General features: G+C 33.1%; 2 protein-coding genes across 3 annotated transcripts in view; one reads left to right on the top strand and one right to left on the bottom strand.

The window, feature by feature from the left end:
• LOC135847150 (uncharacterized) overlaps nt 1–14553 on the top strand; it is a 68581-nt gene extending 54028 nt beyond the window's left edge. The window contains exons 1-7 of one of the 2 annotated variants that reach the window (XM_065366586.1): nt 11684–11816; nt 11989–12269; nt 12372–12431; nt 12847–12975; nt 13056–13211; nt 13356–13601; nt 13900–14553. In XM_065366586.1, coding sequence (XP_065222658.1) covers nt 11756–11816; nt 11989–12269; nt 12372–12431; nt 12847–12975; nt 13056–13211; nt 13356–13601; nt 13900–14400 — 1434 coding nt within the window. In that variant the 5' untranslated portion in view covers nt 11684–11755 and the 3' untranslated portion in view covers nt 14401–14553. Of the gene's footprint in view, nt 1–11683; nt 11817–11988; nt 12270–12371; nt 12432–12846; nt 12976–13055; nt 13212–13355; nt 13602–13899 lie in introns of those variants that run through there. The other variant, XM_065366587.1, reaches the window with a different exon arrangement.
• LOC135848930 (uncharacterized) lies at nt 2230–4598 on the bottom strand. The gene is made up of 7 exons (XM_065369026.1): nt 4391–4598; nt 4033–4310; nt 3868–3942; nt 3624–3749; nt 3358–3543; nt 3020–3271; nt 2230–2913 (listed from the first exon to the last, which is right to left on the bottom strand). The coding sequence occupies exons 1-7, from the start codon at nt 4479–4481 to the stop codon at nt 2410–2412; spliced, it is 1512 nt and encodes a 503-aa protein (XP_065225098.1). The 5' UTR covers nt 4482–4598; the 3' UTR covers nt 2230–2409.
• Nucleotides 14554–14847: the final 294 nt, after the last annotated feature.

Below are 14847 nucleotides of genomic sequence, written 5' to 3'. Positions count from 1 at the left end.
GGACGCATGGTTCGTCCGCTATATGCGAAAAACTAAGAAATAGAAAGTCTCTACTCGTATTTTGGACCAAATTCAAAACAAGTTCAAAACAACAACAAAATACGATTGATCCAAAGACATCTAAAATGAAACTGAATCGCGAAAATGTCTATGCCGTGATGAAGTAGGGGTAGTACCCTCAAGTCACCTTTAGTGGCACTTCGCCAGATATAAACCTCTAGGGGCTAGAGCAAGTTTTCTAACTTACCCCGAATTCCAACTTCCCCCGGTGCACCTTAATACCTTTTTTCCAAAATACTCAATCAATTCAGCAGGTGGTGCAACACCAAACGAATCATAATATTCCACAAAGTTACCTTGTTTTACATATGTAGGCAACTCAATGTGTACCTGGACTATCACTACTGTCTAAATTCACAATACTAGACTCGTTGGTACCCACCTTCCTAGGTAGACAATCATGCATAAAAACACCATGGAAATAAGGTATTTGTAACTGTGCAGCATACTTCATTAACTCAATATTACTTAGTGGAGTATCTTTTTTTTTCAACACCTCATTTAAAAGACTATTGCCAGAACCTGTAGGTTTTTTATTGACATACACACCTTTTCCTTCAATTTTTTTATTATTCATGGTTTGTTTTTTAACAACTCCACTACCTGTTGGCTTCTTGTTAATATAAACTCCGTTACCACTTGTAGTTTTTTTTACTTTTCAACCCATTAACCAGTGCTGAAACAGTACCTACCAATAGCAGCAGGAGCTACTTGTAAAAATGTTTTCAGATAACCTCCAGATTTTATTCTTTTAACTTGAGCCACAGAGAGTCTAATACTTTTGGTACTACATATTTTTACATGACTTTAGTGCTTTTATTTGTCTGGCTGTTCAATGTGACTGATTTCTGTTCCTGGACTGCTGCAGCAAGTTTTTCACTTTCTTCAACACTTAAGTTGACTGGATATTTAGTCAGTAATCCTGCACCAAGTGCTCGTTTTGCTTTCATTGCAGTTGTTGTTAGCCACCCTACTGCTTTCTCACCTAAACCTGCATCATCCAATAGCACAACTTTTTTTGTCAATAATACGGCTAGGTATTCAAAAAAAAAACAACATTTTCTTGCTAAAATTGTTGAAGTCTTGATCAGGGTTGTAAGGTAATTTATGTCGGTAAATTACGGCGGTATTTTACCGTATTTTACGGTATTTTACCAAAAGTTTATTACCGTATTTTACCGTAAATTACCAAAAAGCATTTTTTGCCACATTATTTGAAAGTTGAAAGGATGAATCAACAGCTGAAGATGATTGGCATCAAAATTTACAATTAATTTGCATAAATGCTAATGATAATTGATGCATGTTACATATAAACAGGAAAATGTCTTGAAAATTACCAAACAATTCCCAGAAAATTATTCACAATTGGTCAAAAACTTTAAAAAAAATGGCAAATGGCATCATATCGTGAAAACATGTTGAAATCAATTGAAATGTCATTAAAATAAAATGTACTTCAAAGTTCAAAATCATTAAATTTTGGTTATTTCAATCATTAAAATAACCAAATTGGTCAATTTTTGATTTGTTGACAATTTTGAATGATTTTAATTTTTAATTATAATTTTAATCCATGCTTTATTGCTTTCCAGTTTTATGGTTATTGGTTAATGGTTATACAATTAATTTTTCCCCATTGGCCATCTTTCATCACTTTTTAGTTTTTATTTTTAGTAATTTTCAGTAACTTCAAGGTTTTTTAAGTGTTGTTAATGTAATTTTTAACCCCTTCATAGTTTCATATTGTTTTCAAATTTCAAGCTGAAAATTATTGAAATTTCCACCCATCATATAATAATACACAATTTTATAAGTTTGAACCTTTGAAGGGTTGAACACTATAAGTTCATTACATTATTCAAGATGGTAAAATACGGTAAAATACCGTATTTTACCGTATTTTACCGCCGTATTTTACCAGCGAATAAATTACGGTAATTTAACAACCCTGGTCTTGATCGATTTTGTTTCTGCGTTGTATCATTTTTTGCTCACGTTTTGTCACTTTTTGGCGGGGGGAGGGAGGATTGAGCATTTTTTTGATATTTCAAGATCACTTTAACGTTGAAGGGATAAAAAAATTGAACATTAGGTATGTACATATTTGCTTGCTCATGAATAAAATTGAATCCTGATTGAAACACTGTATTATGGTGATGTGTTTATTATGAATTATGGTGAATGGAATAATTTACAAAATTTACAGCTTAAAAATGAATTACGAATGATACTACGTAGTTGAAAATATTAAACTCTAATAAAATTAGTAGGTAGGTATGTAACAATCTACCTACATTGAAGAAGAAAAAGGTCTGTGAATAAAATTTTACTCGCTAAATTCTAAATTCAATCAACAATACCCAAATTCTCAGCCATATATTTAAATTGCTTTTCAAAATATTTGGTTTTATCGACCTTCTCAATTTTTCCATTTCTATATTCAGGAAATGCGTTCAATTCCAGTGGATCCGAAGGTGATACCGCATCATGATCATCAATTCCCAAGTACAGCAAAGAATCGTTAGTTACTGGGCAAGCGTAAGTTAATCCCGGCTCGTCCAATTTATTTTTTATTTTACCCCATCCTCCTACTTCTTCATCCTTGGAGCAAACTCTACGTGGGGATGCTTCAAGATTGGGATTATTATGTATTACTACGATGGTTTGGTAAATGTTGCTTTCTAGTTCGTATCTGACAATTCTGTATATGATCAGAGGATTGGGGAAATTTTGAAGAGTTTTAACTTTTGATAGATTAATTGATGGTGTGTAGGCACTGATTGATTCAATATCCAGATCCATTTCGCCCGTTATACCGAAACTTATTTTCATGTTGTAGGAATGCCATATCTACACATATAGGTACAAATAAGTTGTAAGTTATTTATTATCATGTCTTTGGAAAACGTAGCCTATCCATACGTCTCGATTTTAATAAAAATTTTCGAGGCCTTACTCGATGCATCCCGTATAAATATCGGTCGATTTTCTTTAGTTGTCCATTCGCAACGCTTTTCCAAATATAGGCTAAATTCAAGTACGTGCAGGTAGCGAGCTTAGATGCAGTTGTGTTAAGAAACAGCATGGGCATTATTTGAGTCATTTTCATACAATCGTCCTCCGATTGCTTGCATATTGTTGTTGGTTTATTTGTGGGTGGCGATGGTAATTCCTGTATTTGTTTTAAGGATTGTTCTTCGTTCATTTGCTACAAAATACAGAATAGAAAACTTGATCATTTCTTTCCAAAAGCAGACAAAGAGCATAAATGTGAGTCTATATATATGTACGTACGTCTTGTAGGACATTTTGCGAGTCAGCGCCTAAATTATAATCCTTACACTCGGTGATCATTCGTTCTTGTGGGTAAATATTGATTACATCCTTTTCAAATGTGATCTGTCTATGATTATATTTTGATTGAACTATTAACTCCGATATCCACGATTTGATGGATAACACTGGTAACCAGTAAAATACCTAAATAACGTAATGAAGCATTCTCTTTGTAACTTTAAATGGCATAATTATTTTAAATAGTAGAATTCTTCTTTACCTACCAGTTTTTGGTTTACTCCATCTAACTGTATTTCAAACACTGTGTTCTTATTATCTTTATCTTTGTGCATGCTGACGTTCTGGCTGGTTGGAAATGGTCTTAGTATATGTGGCTTTCCATCAACGATCTATGAATTTTTGAATTCATATTATGTACTTACACAAAATATAGGTATCTACTTGTATTTAAAAGGAAGAGGGAATGGTTCAATTCAAACGAGAAAATAGAAAAGTGAGTTTTATTACTCTTCTGAACTCGTCGTGCTTGTCGCATTTTAATTCGAATTGCGATCCTTGTTTCTGTTCTTCGTTATAATAAAGCTGTAATATTTTTGATAATATTTGAATAAAAAGTGAATCGATCTATATCCCTAGTTTTCGTGATATCCTAATATAATAAATTCCATTTACCTCGTATCCAATCCTGTGCAGTATTTCCTTCGTATCCCAAATCATTACTGGTTTGAATGATTCATTACAAATGTCCACTTCCATATCTCTCCTGTGTACATTATCTGGATATATTTTTTTAAGAAATAGACTGCTTCCCATTCTAGCGACTGAATCATTCTGGTCGAATTTTTCTTCAAGATCTGAAGAAGGTGGACAGGCGGTTATGCAATATTGGCATGTTTCGTTGTCTAACTTCAATTCGTCGATCTTCTTATACTTCCAATTGTAAACCAAAGCTTTAAAAATGAATGTGTGAGTTATGGTATCATTCTTTCGTCAAAATTCAAAAATCTTAATGTTATTTATATATATTTACCATTTTCGGAATATACTGCCACCGGATAATTACTGAAACACCAAAGTATAACGAATATTTGGAAGAAAATTGGCAATGTCATTTTTTTCATTCCGACGAATCAGCGTTTTATTAATTCTCGAAGTTGGAAGGCGAATGTTAAGTATATAATCTGGTGCTTGAAAATCATAAAATTGAGTGTATCGATATATGCCATATGGTGAATGAGTAATCTAGCACAGGAGTCCAATTCGACTTGAATTTTGCTCTTCAGCTAGCTGAATCTTATTATGACTTGGAGACGGAACAATTGTGCAAATATAAAAATTCTGCTCGTTGTGACTGAATATGAAGTATGTACCTACATATGTATCTACGCTTGTGAACAGGTGTTCTTGGAGCTATGCGATTTCAAGACAGATTTTCCAACTTTTATGTATCAGAGCAGAATTCTCATTGTTAACTAGAATGGGTCGATTTGATTTTTTTTTTGAAAAATTTGAAGGAGGGTTCGATAAAAAATTATGGTGGAGGGATCTCAAAAGACTTTAGGAAATATTTCGAATCCTAAATTTCAAAATTTGAAACCCCGGCAGCGCAGAATAGCGATGGTTCGATTCAGCGATCCAAAATTTTGCCTATATTTTTTGAAGTGCCTCTACAACTTTCAAACCCCCACTCCAATTTCTCCAAAAAAGTCAAAGTCGACCCAACCTATTGTTAATCCTTAGGCACAGTTTGGGACAATTTGAATCAGGAACCACGATTTGATTTTACATAGTCAGTATTGGGTCATTCCACGTCAATTGGACCAAGAAGTGGTAGGGGGGTTCGGCGATTTTTTTGAAATTTTTTCTGTGGAAATACCTTCCGAAGAGATGACCAATGGCGCAAATTGCAACCGTCTAGCCCATTTTTAAATGCAACCAGGGGGTGTCAAAGTTTTCAGTGAACCTAAAATATCATCCATTTCAGCAGTGGATTACTCGATAACCGCGGTACCTACCAAAATAGAACTTTTTCCCATAGTTAGAGGTTTTGAAAGGCTTTTTGGTGATATCATAAAAATCAGTGTTGCCACTTGTTATTGTACAGAAACTTAGCTCAAAAAATTTTAAAACGTAATTTTCATATCGTTCCGACTCTCAAAAATTCTGAAAAAAATATATTACGGACAAATCTTCATGCTGAACAACATATTGAAAAATTGGGATAGTACCATGTTGCAAAGTCGATTTAAAAAAATTAAAAGTTTGCGAAAAAATGCGATTTTTTGATTTAAAACATGAAAAAAAGTTCTGATAGGTGAAGTTGACCCATTTGACCCATACTTTTACGTATCCGTTGAAAAAGTTGGAAAACCCCTTCACTCGATGAAATAAACTCGTCACAAAAAAAATCAAAATTCGAAAAAATTCAATTTTCAATTTCAAACATCAAAAAAAGTTTAAAATTCAGTCTTCTTATTTTGACCTCTTTCTGACGTATTTCATGAAAAAGTTGATAAAAATTACACTACACTCACAACAAAAAAATAAAAATTCGTTCATTTTTTGAATCTTTTCGAATTTTGATTTTTTTTGTGAGGAGTTCATTTCATCGAGCATTTCGCTGTACTTTTATCACTTTTTGATAATTTCTAAAAATCTATTATGCAACTTTAGAATATTTATACGAGTTTTGCTTATGGCAAGTTTCAATTCGTTGTTGACGATTTTGATTGGTTAAAACGTTTTTTCTCATAGTTTTTATGTGTCATTTTAAACTTTTTTTCACGACGTTTTGATTTTGGTGTGTTTTGAGTGTTTTTGTCATTTTGAACACTTCTTGGTGATGTCTATTCAGTATTAAATTTTTGTTAAATTTGGCTAAAGCATTAGTTTTTGACAATAATTTAATTCTTATTTGCTCATAAATATTTTTATGACATTTTTAGTGGTATTTTGTGATTTTGCAGTCACTTGGTGGGTCTGGCTATAAAACACCAGAGTATGACAAATGTGTGAAGAAAAATTAACAATTTCATCTTGTAAGCAATGATTAAGTTTGATTTATATATATCAATGTTCTAACTTGAAAAGTGAATGTGAAATGAAATCTGGTATCGTACTTGAAATTGCAGCTGAAGTAGAAGGCATTGATATTTTACAAACCGTAGGTATGCATAATTTTGTGCACCTTGTCTATGCGGTACCTATTCACTCACATAAACCAAATTTTTTGCTGGCACAAGAGGCAAACAGTTGTGCAAATGTGAGATACTTGTTATGATTGAATGTGACTCGCTGCTAGGCTCAGGAGCAAGTGGTTTTGACATTAGTGGAATTTCTGTTCTACTCTTACAAATGTTTAACAATTTTATTTTATACAAAGATTTTTCATCATTTGCTGAGGCACAATTACAAGGCAAAGACATCCTCTGAAGGTGTCCCGCCTGGCCTCTGATTAAAATGAAAACAAGATTTTTGGAAAGAGCATTGTCTGAAACATCCTATACAAAAATTATGGCTGGAGACGTACAGAAATTTATTTTTAATTATTTGTGAATTTTTAGTAATATGTAATTCCGAATTGACCATTTTTTGGTGAAATATATGCTTTTCAAATGAATGTATTCTTACCATGGGAATTAGTCATCACACTCACATAACCTCCTTCAAAACGTAATTTCTTCATTTCTGGTCATGCTGGAGCCTCCAGTCCTAGTTTTAATGTCTCTAGAATATTGAAATTTCAGCAGTGAACGTGTGGCAATGAATTTGGGCAGCTGAAAGCCGAGTTACTGTTAATTGTTGACATTTTTAACACATTTATCCACATTTCAGTCAGATTTTCATTTTCCAAGTGGACATGGACACCAAGCGTGCTTTTTTGACCCAAGTATTATGAGGGGAAAATTCAAAAAAATGTTGTTTGCTGTTACTTAAATTTTTGAAATTTGTTTCAATTTTTCATTTTCAAGAATTTCATCAAAAAATCAATTGAAGGGCTAAAATTTTGTTTACAGGGGTTTCAGACCATGCTCTTTCTAAAGATTGTGGTTCTATTCCAATGAGACGTGAACAAATCGGGGGGTTCTTTGTAAGTTTAAATGAAAATACAAGCAAAATAATGTTCAGAGTTTAATCAACAATATAATATTATACTTACTTACTATTCAATCATGAATGATACTTAATTAAATAAGGTATATAATTCTTAAATTGATAAACTATATTCAACTTATAATTAATTATTGGTATGCTTATTCATAATCTAAAATTAATATTTTCCATGAATGCAATAAAATTATATTAATGTACTTACCTATTATTTATTGGTCCAACGCTTCAACTTTCAGCATCAATCCACTATCTGCAAATCCTCAACAAGGTATTTTATTTCCTCATCAATCAACTCTGTTTGATCATCTACTTCAATTTTTCCAGTTTCATCATTATACTTGGGGAAGGCGTTCAATTCCAACGCTTTCGATGGTGATATACCTGCAGTTTCATGTATTGCTAATTGCATCAATGTGTCATGTGTGACAGGACAAGCATAACTCAGTCCAACATTCTGATCAGTATCTTGGCTCCTTATTTTATGCCATCCCAATACCTCCTCATCATTGGAGCAAATTTGTCTAACTGGTGTTGCATCAAAGTTATTATGAATTACAATTACAGTTTGATAAATGTTGCCTTTGACCTTGTATTTGACAATTCTGTATATTATTTCAGGAGTAGGAAATTCTCGAGAGGCTTCATCCTTTGATAAATTCCTCTCCGGTTCGTATGAACTGATTTTACCTTCGGTGAAATTCAATTCTCCTGTGATTCCAAAGATTATCTGAATGTCATTACCTGCCCATATCTGACATAAAAATAAGGTAGTTAATGATTTTCAAAAATGTTGGTATAAGTTTTTTCATTGAATTTATCATTTTTATTGGAGATTTAAGAACATAATGCTTACTCTGTACATTGCGTACAAATATCGGTCTATCGTCTTTAATTGTCCAGTTGCAATATTTCTTGAAATGTTTGCAATGTTTAAATAGCTGCAAGTTGCTAGTCTGGTGGCAACTGCTTGGAAATACATCATTGGTATTATTTGGGTCATTTCTAAACACGCATTGGGTTGATTGCATGGTGGCATTGGTAATGATGATAATGATGATGGTTCCCCTGATGTTTTGCTCTTTTTATTCTGCTTGTGCAAGTGATACTAATGAATTTTACATTGAATTCAGCATAAATCCTTACCAATGAAAAAAATACATACTGTGGATATGGTTTGCCAAGTGTCTCCTAAGTTATATTCTTTGCATTCGGAGATTGTTTCATGTGGTTTATAGTTAGTCATCGCATCTGGTTTAAATGTTATTTGTCTATTATTGAATTGTGCAGGTATACCGCTGGAGTTGATGTTCTGATTGATAAAACTGGTATCCAGTAAAATGTCTACAAGATGTGTCATATATATATTAGGTATGTTTGTTCAAGATTTTCATATCCTTGTAGGAATATTTTTCTCTTCATCATTGAAATGACAACTTACTAATTTTTCATTGAGATTATCTTCAAATTCGAATACTGTATTGTCTCCATCTGTGTATTTTCGAACATTATGGCTGTGTGAATGTGGTTCTACATTTGGTCTTCCATTGATGATCTATGCAACAGATACTTAATGTGAATGATCATGGGTACCTATCTTCCTTGAGCATTGAAACAATTTTCTAAAGGGACTAATTTTGTTATCTGTGGATAGCCTGATGGATGAAAATTCAATGTTTTCAATTTTTCATCATCTCAACATGGACTCTATGTCAGAATCACCGTGTTACAAACTAATGGCATTTTACAAAATCATAAATCTGAAGGATCCTGTTCATTTATCTCACTAGCTCCTTAATTTTTCAACGAAATTATTTCAGCTCTTTCTCCTAAGACTAAGAAACTTAGATGATGCCTCAATTCGTGATCTCCTAGAACCTGATTCTGAGAGGACTACTTCCACCACAAAATTTCTTCATCATAATTACTTCATGATATTATTGATTTATGAAGTACATAATTACTGGATGAGAACCTTACCTTTCTGAAATGGTCGTATTTGTCACATTTTAAATAATAATCAATCTGATCTTCCTTGTAATAAAGCTGAAAATTAGATTCATAAATTAATCATCCTCCACAATTTTTCTATCTTATTATCGTAAAAATATTTCTACCAACCTCGTAACCAATTTCATGCGAATTTGTCCCTATATCCCAAACGGTTACAGGTTTGAAAGGTTCGTCACAAATTTGTATTTGCAGTTTTTTCTCATTGTTGTCACTTGGGTACGAGTCTACTACAAATAAACTGTCCCCAGTGATCGAATCATTCTCGTTGAATTTTTTTTCCACTACTGAGGAAGCTGGACAAGCAGTTAAGCAATTATAACATCCATCTTTGTCATCTTTAATTTCTTCGAGTTGCTTGAATTTTTGATTGAAAATTAAAGCGGCTGTAAAAACAGATAGGCATGCAAATTATAAGTATAATTTTTTGAAAATGAATTAAATTATCGACTGTCGTTGTAGGTAATTACCATATTTTGGATCTTCTGCTGCTAGATGAGTGAAATAACAAAGTGTTGCCAGCAATTGGAAAAAATTGATGAATTTCATTTTAAAATTTTGAAACTAGATCTAGGAAAGTAGTTTATTCAATATTCAAACCTCGATATTATGCGAATGGAATGAAAAATTGAATTCGTTACTTCGAGCTGGTTTCATATGACGATATTGTTGCTGGCACCTTAGATTATATAGAGTGCTATATAATCAATGGAAGGTACAATCCGATTTCACACTTGTCTAATTCAAATACTCGAAGTACCATGATGGAACATATGATTTAACAGTTTCTTGCGTCATTAATGAAATTGACTTACTATTGAAACACTTGTAAGTATTCAATCGTGATGTCGTACTTTCTGAAAGTCAGAATGTTCTTGCCACATTTTACGTCTCTGTATTCACGTTGTATAAAATTTTACACATGACATTGTACCTATAACGATGCTTGAAGATTCCATCTTAGGAAACTGAAACAGATGTGTGACTTGATCAGCATCTATGTTTAGCTCAAAATATGGATAGAAAAATATTCTGGATGTAGACAAATGACCCTAATTAAAGATTTGAGAATTGATTCGGAAAATTGATACCAAGTTGAATAGCGAATAAATTTTTGCCTTGAACCAAATTGTATTGATGCTAAAATTCACTTTTCTGTCAAAATTTGAAAAGATTCAAAAAATGAACGATTTTTTTTTTGTTGTGATTGTAATTTTTATCAACTTTTTCATGAAATATGTTAGAAAAAGGTCAAAATAAGACAACTCAATACTTAAATTTAAACTTTTTTTGATGTTTGAAATTGAAAATTGAATTTTTTCGAATTTTTATTTTTTTGTGAGGAGTTCATTTCATCGAATGAAAGGGCATTTTCAACTTTCTCAACAGATACGTAAAAATAGGGGTCAAATGGGTCAACTTCACCAATCAAAACTTTTTTTCATGTTTTAAATCAAAAAATCGCATTTTTTTGCAACCTTTTAATTTTTTTAAACCGACTTTGCAACATGGTACCATCCCAATTTTTGAATATGTTGTTCAGCATGAAAAGTTGTCCATAATATAGGTATCTTTTTCAGAATTTTTGAGTGTCGAAACGATGTGAAAACTACGTTTCGAAACTTTTCGAGCTAATTTTTTGTACGAAAAAAAGTAGCAACACTGATTTTTATGATAATATCACCAAAAAGCCTTTCAGAACCCCTAACTATGGGAAAAAGTTCCATTTCGGTAGGTATCGCGGTTATCGAGTAATCCACTGCTGAAATGGATGATATTTTAGGTTCACTGAAAACTTTGACACCCCCTAGCAGCCTTTGAAAAAAAGCTAGAGGGCTGCGATTCGCGTCATTGGTCATCCTTTCGGAAGGTCTTTCCACAGGAAAAATTTCAAAAAAATCGTCGAATCATCGTTACCACATCTTGGTTGAATTGACGTGGAATGATCCGAAAGCGTCTTGATCCACTTGACTATTCTTTCGATCGAATTGATAATTTTGATTTTGAGTAACTTTTGGGCTAATCACTGATTGATGATTAAATATTATCAAACTTTCGCAACGAATATTTTATTTTCCCTGGATCACTGAGGCTCGTATTAATTGAACCATTTCCAATATTCGAGTTTCATAATACTTACTTGAGATAACTTTTGAACTGGCAGAAAAAAGAGAATTCATATTCAGACCATTTGTCGAACTTTAATACATCAGCTCACTTCTATACTTACCGTTTGAAAAAATTCAGTCAGACTGAATAATTCAGCTGTGAAAAAATGAATCCATTGATTTTTTCTATTTTGTGTGTTTTCGTAACAGAAGTTCGATCGAAAAAAGGTAACGATAATGATATTAGTAAATAATGAGCAAATACCTATCGCTGTTAGAATGCCCCATGGCTATGATGTAATCAATATACTTCGATTAGTTATTACCCATCATTTTATACCTACCTCCCAAAATCCGAAAATATTTTTCATACCTTACCTACCTGATTTTATTTTTACAGCTTTACTTTTCAATTTGAAAACCAGAGCCTTGGACGACGTTTGTCATGATGAAAATGGAGACAAAAAATGTCCCTCTTATTTAACCGCATGCCCTGCTTCTACTCCTCAAGAGAAGCAATTCAACAAAAATATCTCTCTTTCCAAACACTGTGTTTTCTCGCGGCTTATTTATGCGGAAAATGAATCTGAGAGGAACATTATTTTGAATTTTTGTGAAAAGTCATTCCAGCCTGTGATGTTGTATGATTCAAAGGACGATGAGTACGAAATCGGATATGAGGTTGATAATCTATGCAATCGACATTATTTTGTTCATTGAAATGGTGTCCATGCTGCCTGTTCCCTTTTAAATTTTACTCATCCATTTTTTCTTTTTTTCCAGCTTTATTTTGAAGATGGAAAAATTAATATGACGGATGAAACCTATGATAATTATAAATCGGTGAGACTTTATTCCCTATTATCATGTGTGAAACTTTGAATGCGAAAAAGGGGAGATTAAAATTATGAGTGGAAGGAAGTGGTCATTTCAGTGAAGTTGATGATTGAAGAATTTCTTTCTCAAAAGTAGCCCATTAGCCCAACGTCTGACCAATCTGTTCATCATCATAATCTTAGCATAGCAGCTCATTTTCTTCTCAGACATTTTTGCAACATAACATTTCGAATACACGACATCCAAGTGCTCATTTTAGTATTTTTTTTCTAATTGAAAATCCGAATTCCAGATGTAGGTATTTACTAAGCAAGGGGAGAAGGTTTATCTTTAATTTGAGTTACTATTTGAACTAGATATATTTCATGTAGGTATAATCACACGTATTATTTTTGTACTTATTTTTTTCTTTTTCTTATAGGTGATTAGGAAAAAGTCCAAATATGAAATTAAGAATCAAACAATACCTGTCAACGCATCCGAATTTGTAACTAGATACGAAGATGAGAAAAACGTGAAATTCAATTTCACTGACCGATCGCGGACGCTGGTAAGTGAATATTTGATTCGAATTAAAAAAACCTCGAGTCCTTGTTTAAAATATCGAAGTGAATTTTCAATTTTTTTTAGGTCTTTTTTTGGATAGAAGTTCTGTCTATAAAATGTTCGAAGCACAGAAAACGCACCAAAATTGATTATTCGTATGAACTGCGTTCATTACTCACTAAACCTTTGAATGATCATTGCGAAAATTATGAACTCAGCGACGATAATGTATACTCAAAGGTAGGTGCTTACATGTATGAGAATGTAACTGAATCTCATGTTGATAGTGATAGGTATCAGGTACCCTGACTCGTTACCTAGGTACTCATTTTAAAGAGAGACAATAAGTTGGTACATATTTTGACAAAAGTGTTTATTTTTCAGGAAAATCAGAAAAAATGTTTAAAGGACATTTTAGCTCCTCCTGATTTATTTGAAGGAAATCCTGATTTATCTTGTGGACAACCTTATGGCTGCTTGAGTAGATCACAAATTATACCGCTGTGGTATTTCAGCTCAAGCTCAGCTAGGCTTGCCAGTTGCTCGCACATGAACATCATACCTGTTTGGAAAAGCATCGCAGATGGAAATTTAAGGAGAGTTGACCTTTACCTGGTTGCAGCTGTTCGGGTAAGACAATCAATCATGCAATACCTTCTCTTATTTATGTAATATCGTTCTGATCGATACCTGTTTTATTTTGCTAAAAATGGAACCCTTGGCAACAATACGAAATCAAGCTAGATCGAAACAGCATATCCTAAAACCTTCGTATAACCCAAATTTCGGAAGCTAAAGTTGTTTTTTTAGATTTTTTGTCAATTATTGAAAATTAAAAATTCCTATTCGGAAATGCTATTTCAAGAATTCCACCCATTTAAAAAAATGTAACCACCACCCGCGTTCGTTTTTTTTTTTTTTTTTGTAGCACATGTATGGAGACGTGATTTTTGGAGTGAGTGGCGTTTTAAAAATGAAAACATCAACCTGCAGCAATGTAACCCGAAAAATGTTCCTATCAACTTCCAAACACAATCGAGTTATAACAATTCCGAGAATAATATACAGAATTTTTCGAATCAGTTCGAGGAAAGAGGATTACTCAGATTATTATGTTGCCGTAATCATAATCCATAATGATCCCGCTGCTGACCCAGAAACTGATAAACTGTGTACGGATACTCTATCAGGATGGGATAAAATAATCAACAATGATACGAAAACAGGGTTAACATACGTGTGCCCTATGTCATCCGAACTGAATAAAAAATTGGGCGCTTATGATGAAATTACGATGGGTGAAATAGAACCCTTGAATTTGGACGCGGTTCCCTATTATCAGAGTTATACGTACCCGTGCGAATACGAAGATGAGGCGGAAGCAGTTAATTCAGACTTTGAAGATTTATTAAAACAGTATCCGAAATGAATTCCCATCGTACATATTATGGTATAGTTGTTATGTGTAATACGTAGTCATGTGTAGATACTAGGTAGCAGTCAGCTTTTTGTTTCGGAGGTATACATTTCATTCACTAAATTCTGCTGAAAAAAATTTCAATAAAAATAGACAAGGCTCGTTTTGGAACATTATTTTTTTTTTAATTTTTAGTGAATTGGCTATTTAGGTGAGTTTAACACCTCATTTTGGTAGGTAGATGATGCAGGAATGTGAGTTAATACTTCATCTACCAGGTACCACTGAAAACTCAACTTTGACAAAAATGGACAAAGAGAGTTTTGGAATATCACTCTTCAAATGCTCTAGGGCTAAGATGGTTTTTAGGCGCCGTAATTTTTCAAAATTTTCATTTTGTGGGGTCGGGCATAAGAGGAGTATCGATTAACTAGGGAGCTGCGCCCCCTGAGCCGCTCA

Source organism: Planococcus citri, chromosome 5, assembly GCF_950023065.1.
Source record: "Planococcus citri chromosome 5, ihPlaCitr1.1, whole genome shotgun sequence".
Lineage (NCBI taxonomy): Eukaryota > Metazoa > Arthropoda > Insecta > Hemiptera > Pseudococcidae > Planococcus > Planococcus citri.
This window is presented reverse-complemented; position numbering and strand designations above follow the sequence as displayed.

Bases quoted from the DNA above. Each gene is read 5' to 3' on its own strand.
- LOC135848930 (XM_065369026.1), bottom strand. From the start codon at position 4,481: ATGAAAAAAATGACATTGCCAATTTTCTTCCAAATATTCGTTATACTT. The intron at 3,750-3,867 runs GTAATAAAACTC...AAAAATTCATAG, and splicing joins AGCACGACGAGTTCAGAAGA to ATCGTTGATGGAAAGCCACA. The intron at 3,544-3,623 runs GTAGGTAAAGAA...TACGTTATTTAG, and splicing joins ATGGAGTAAACCAAAAACTG to GTATTTTACTGGTTACCAGT.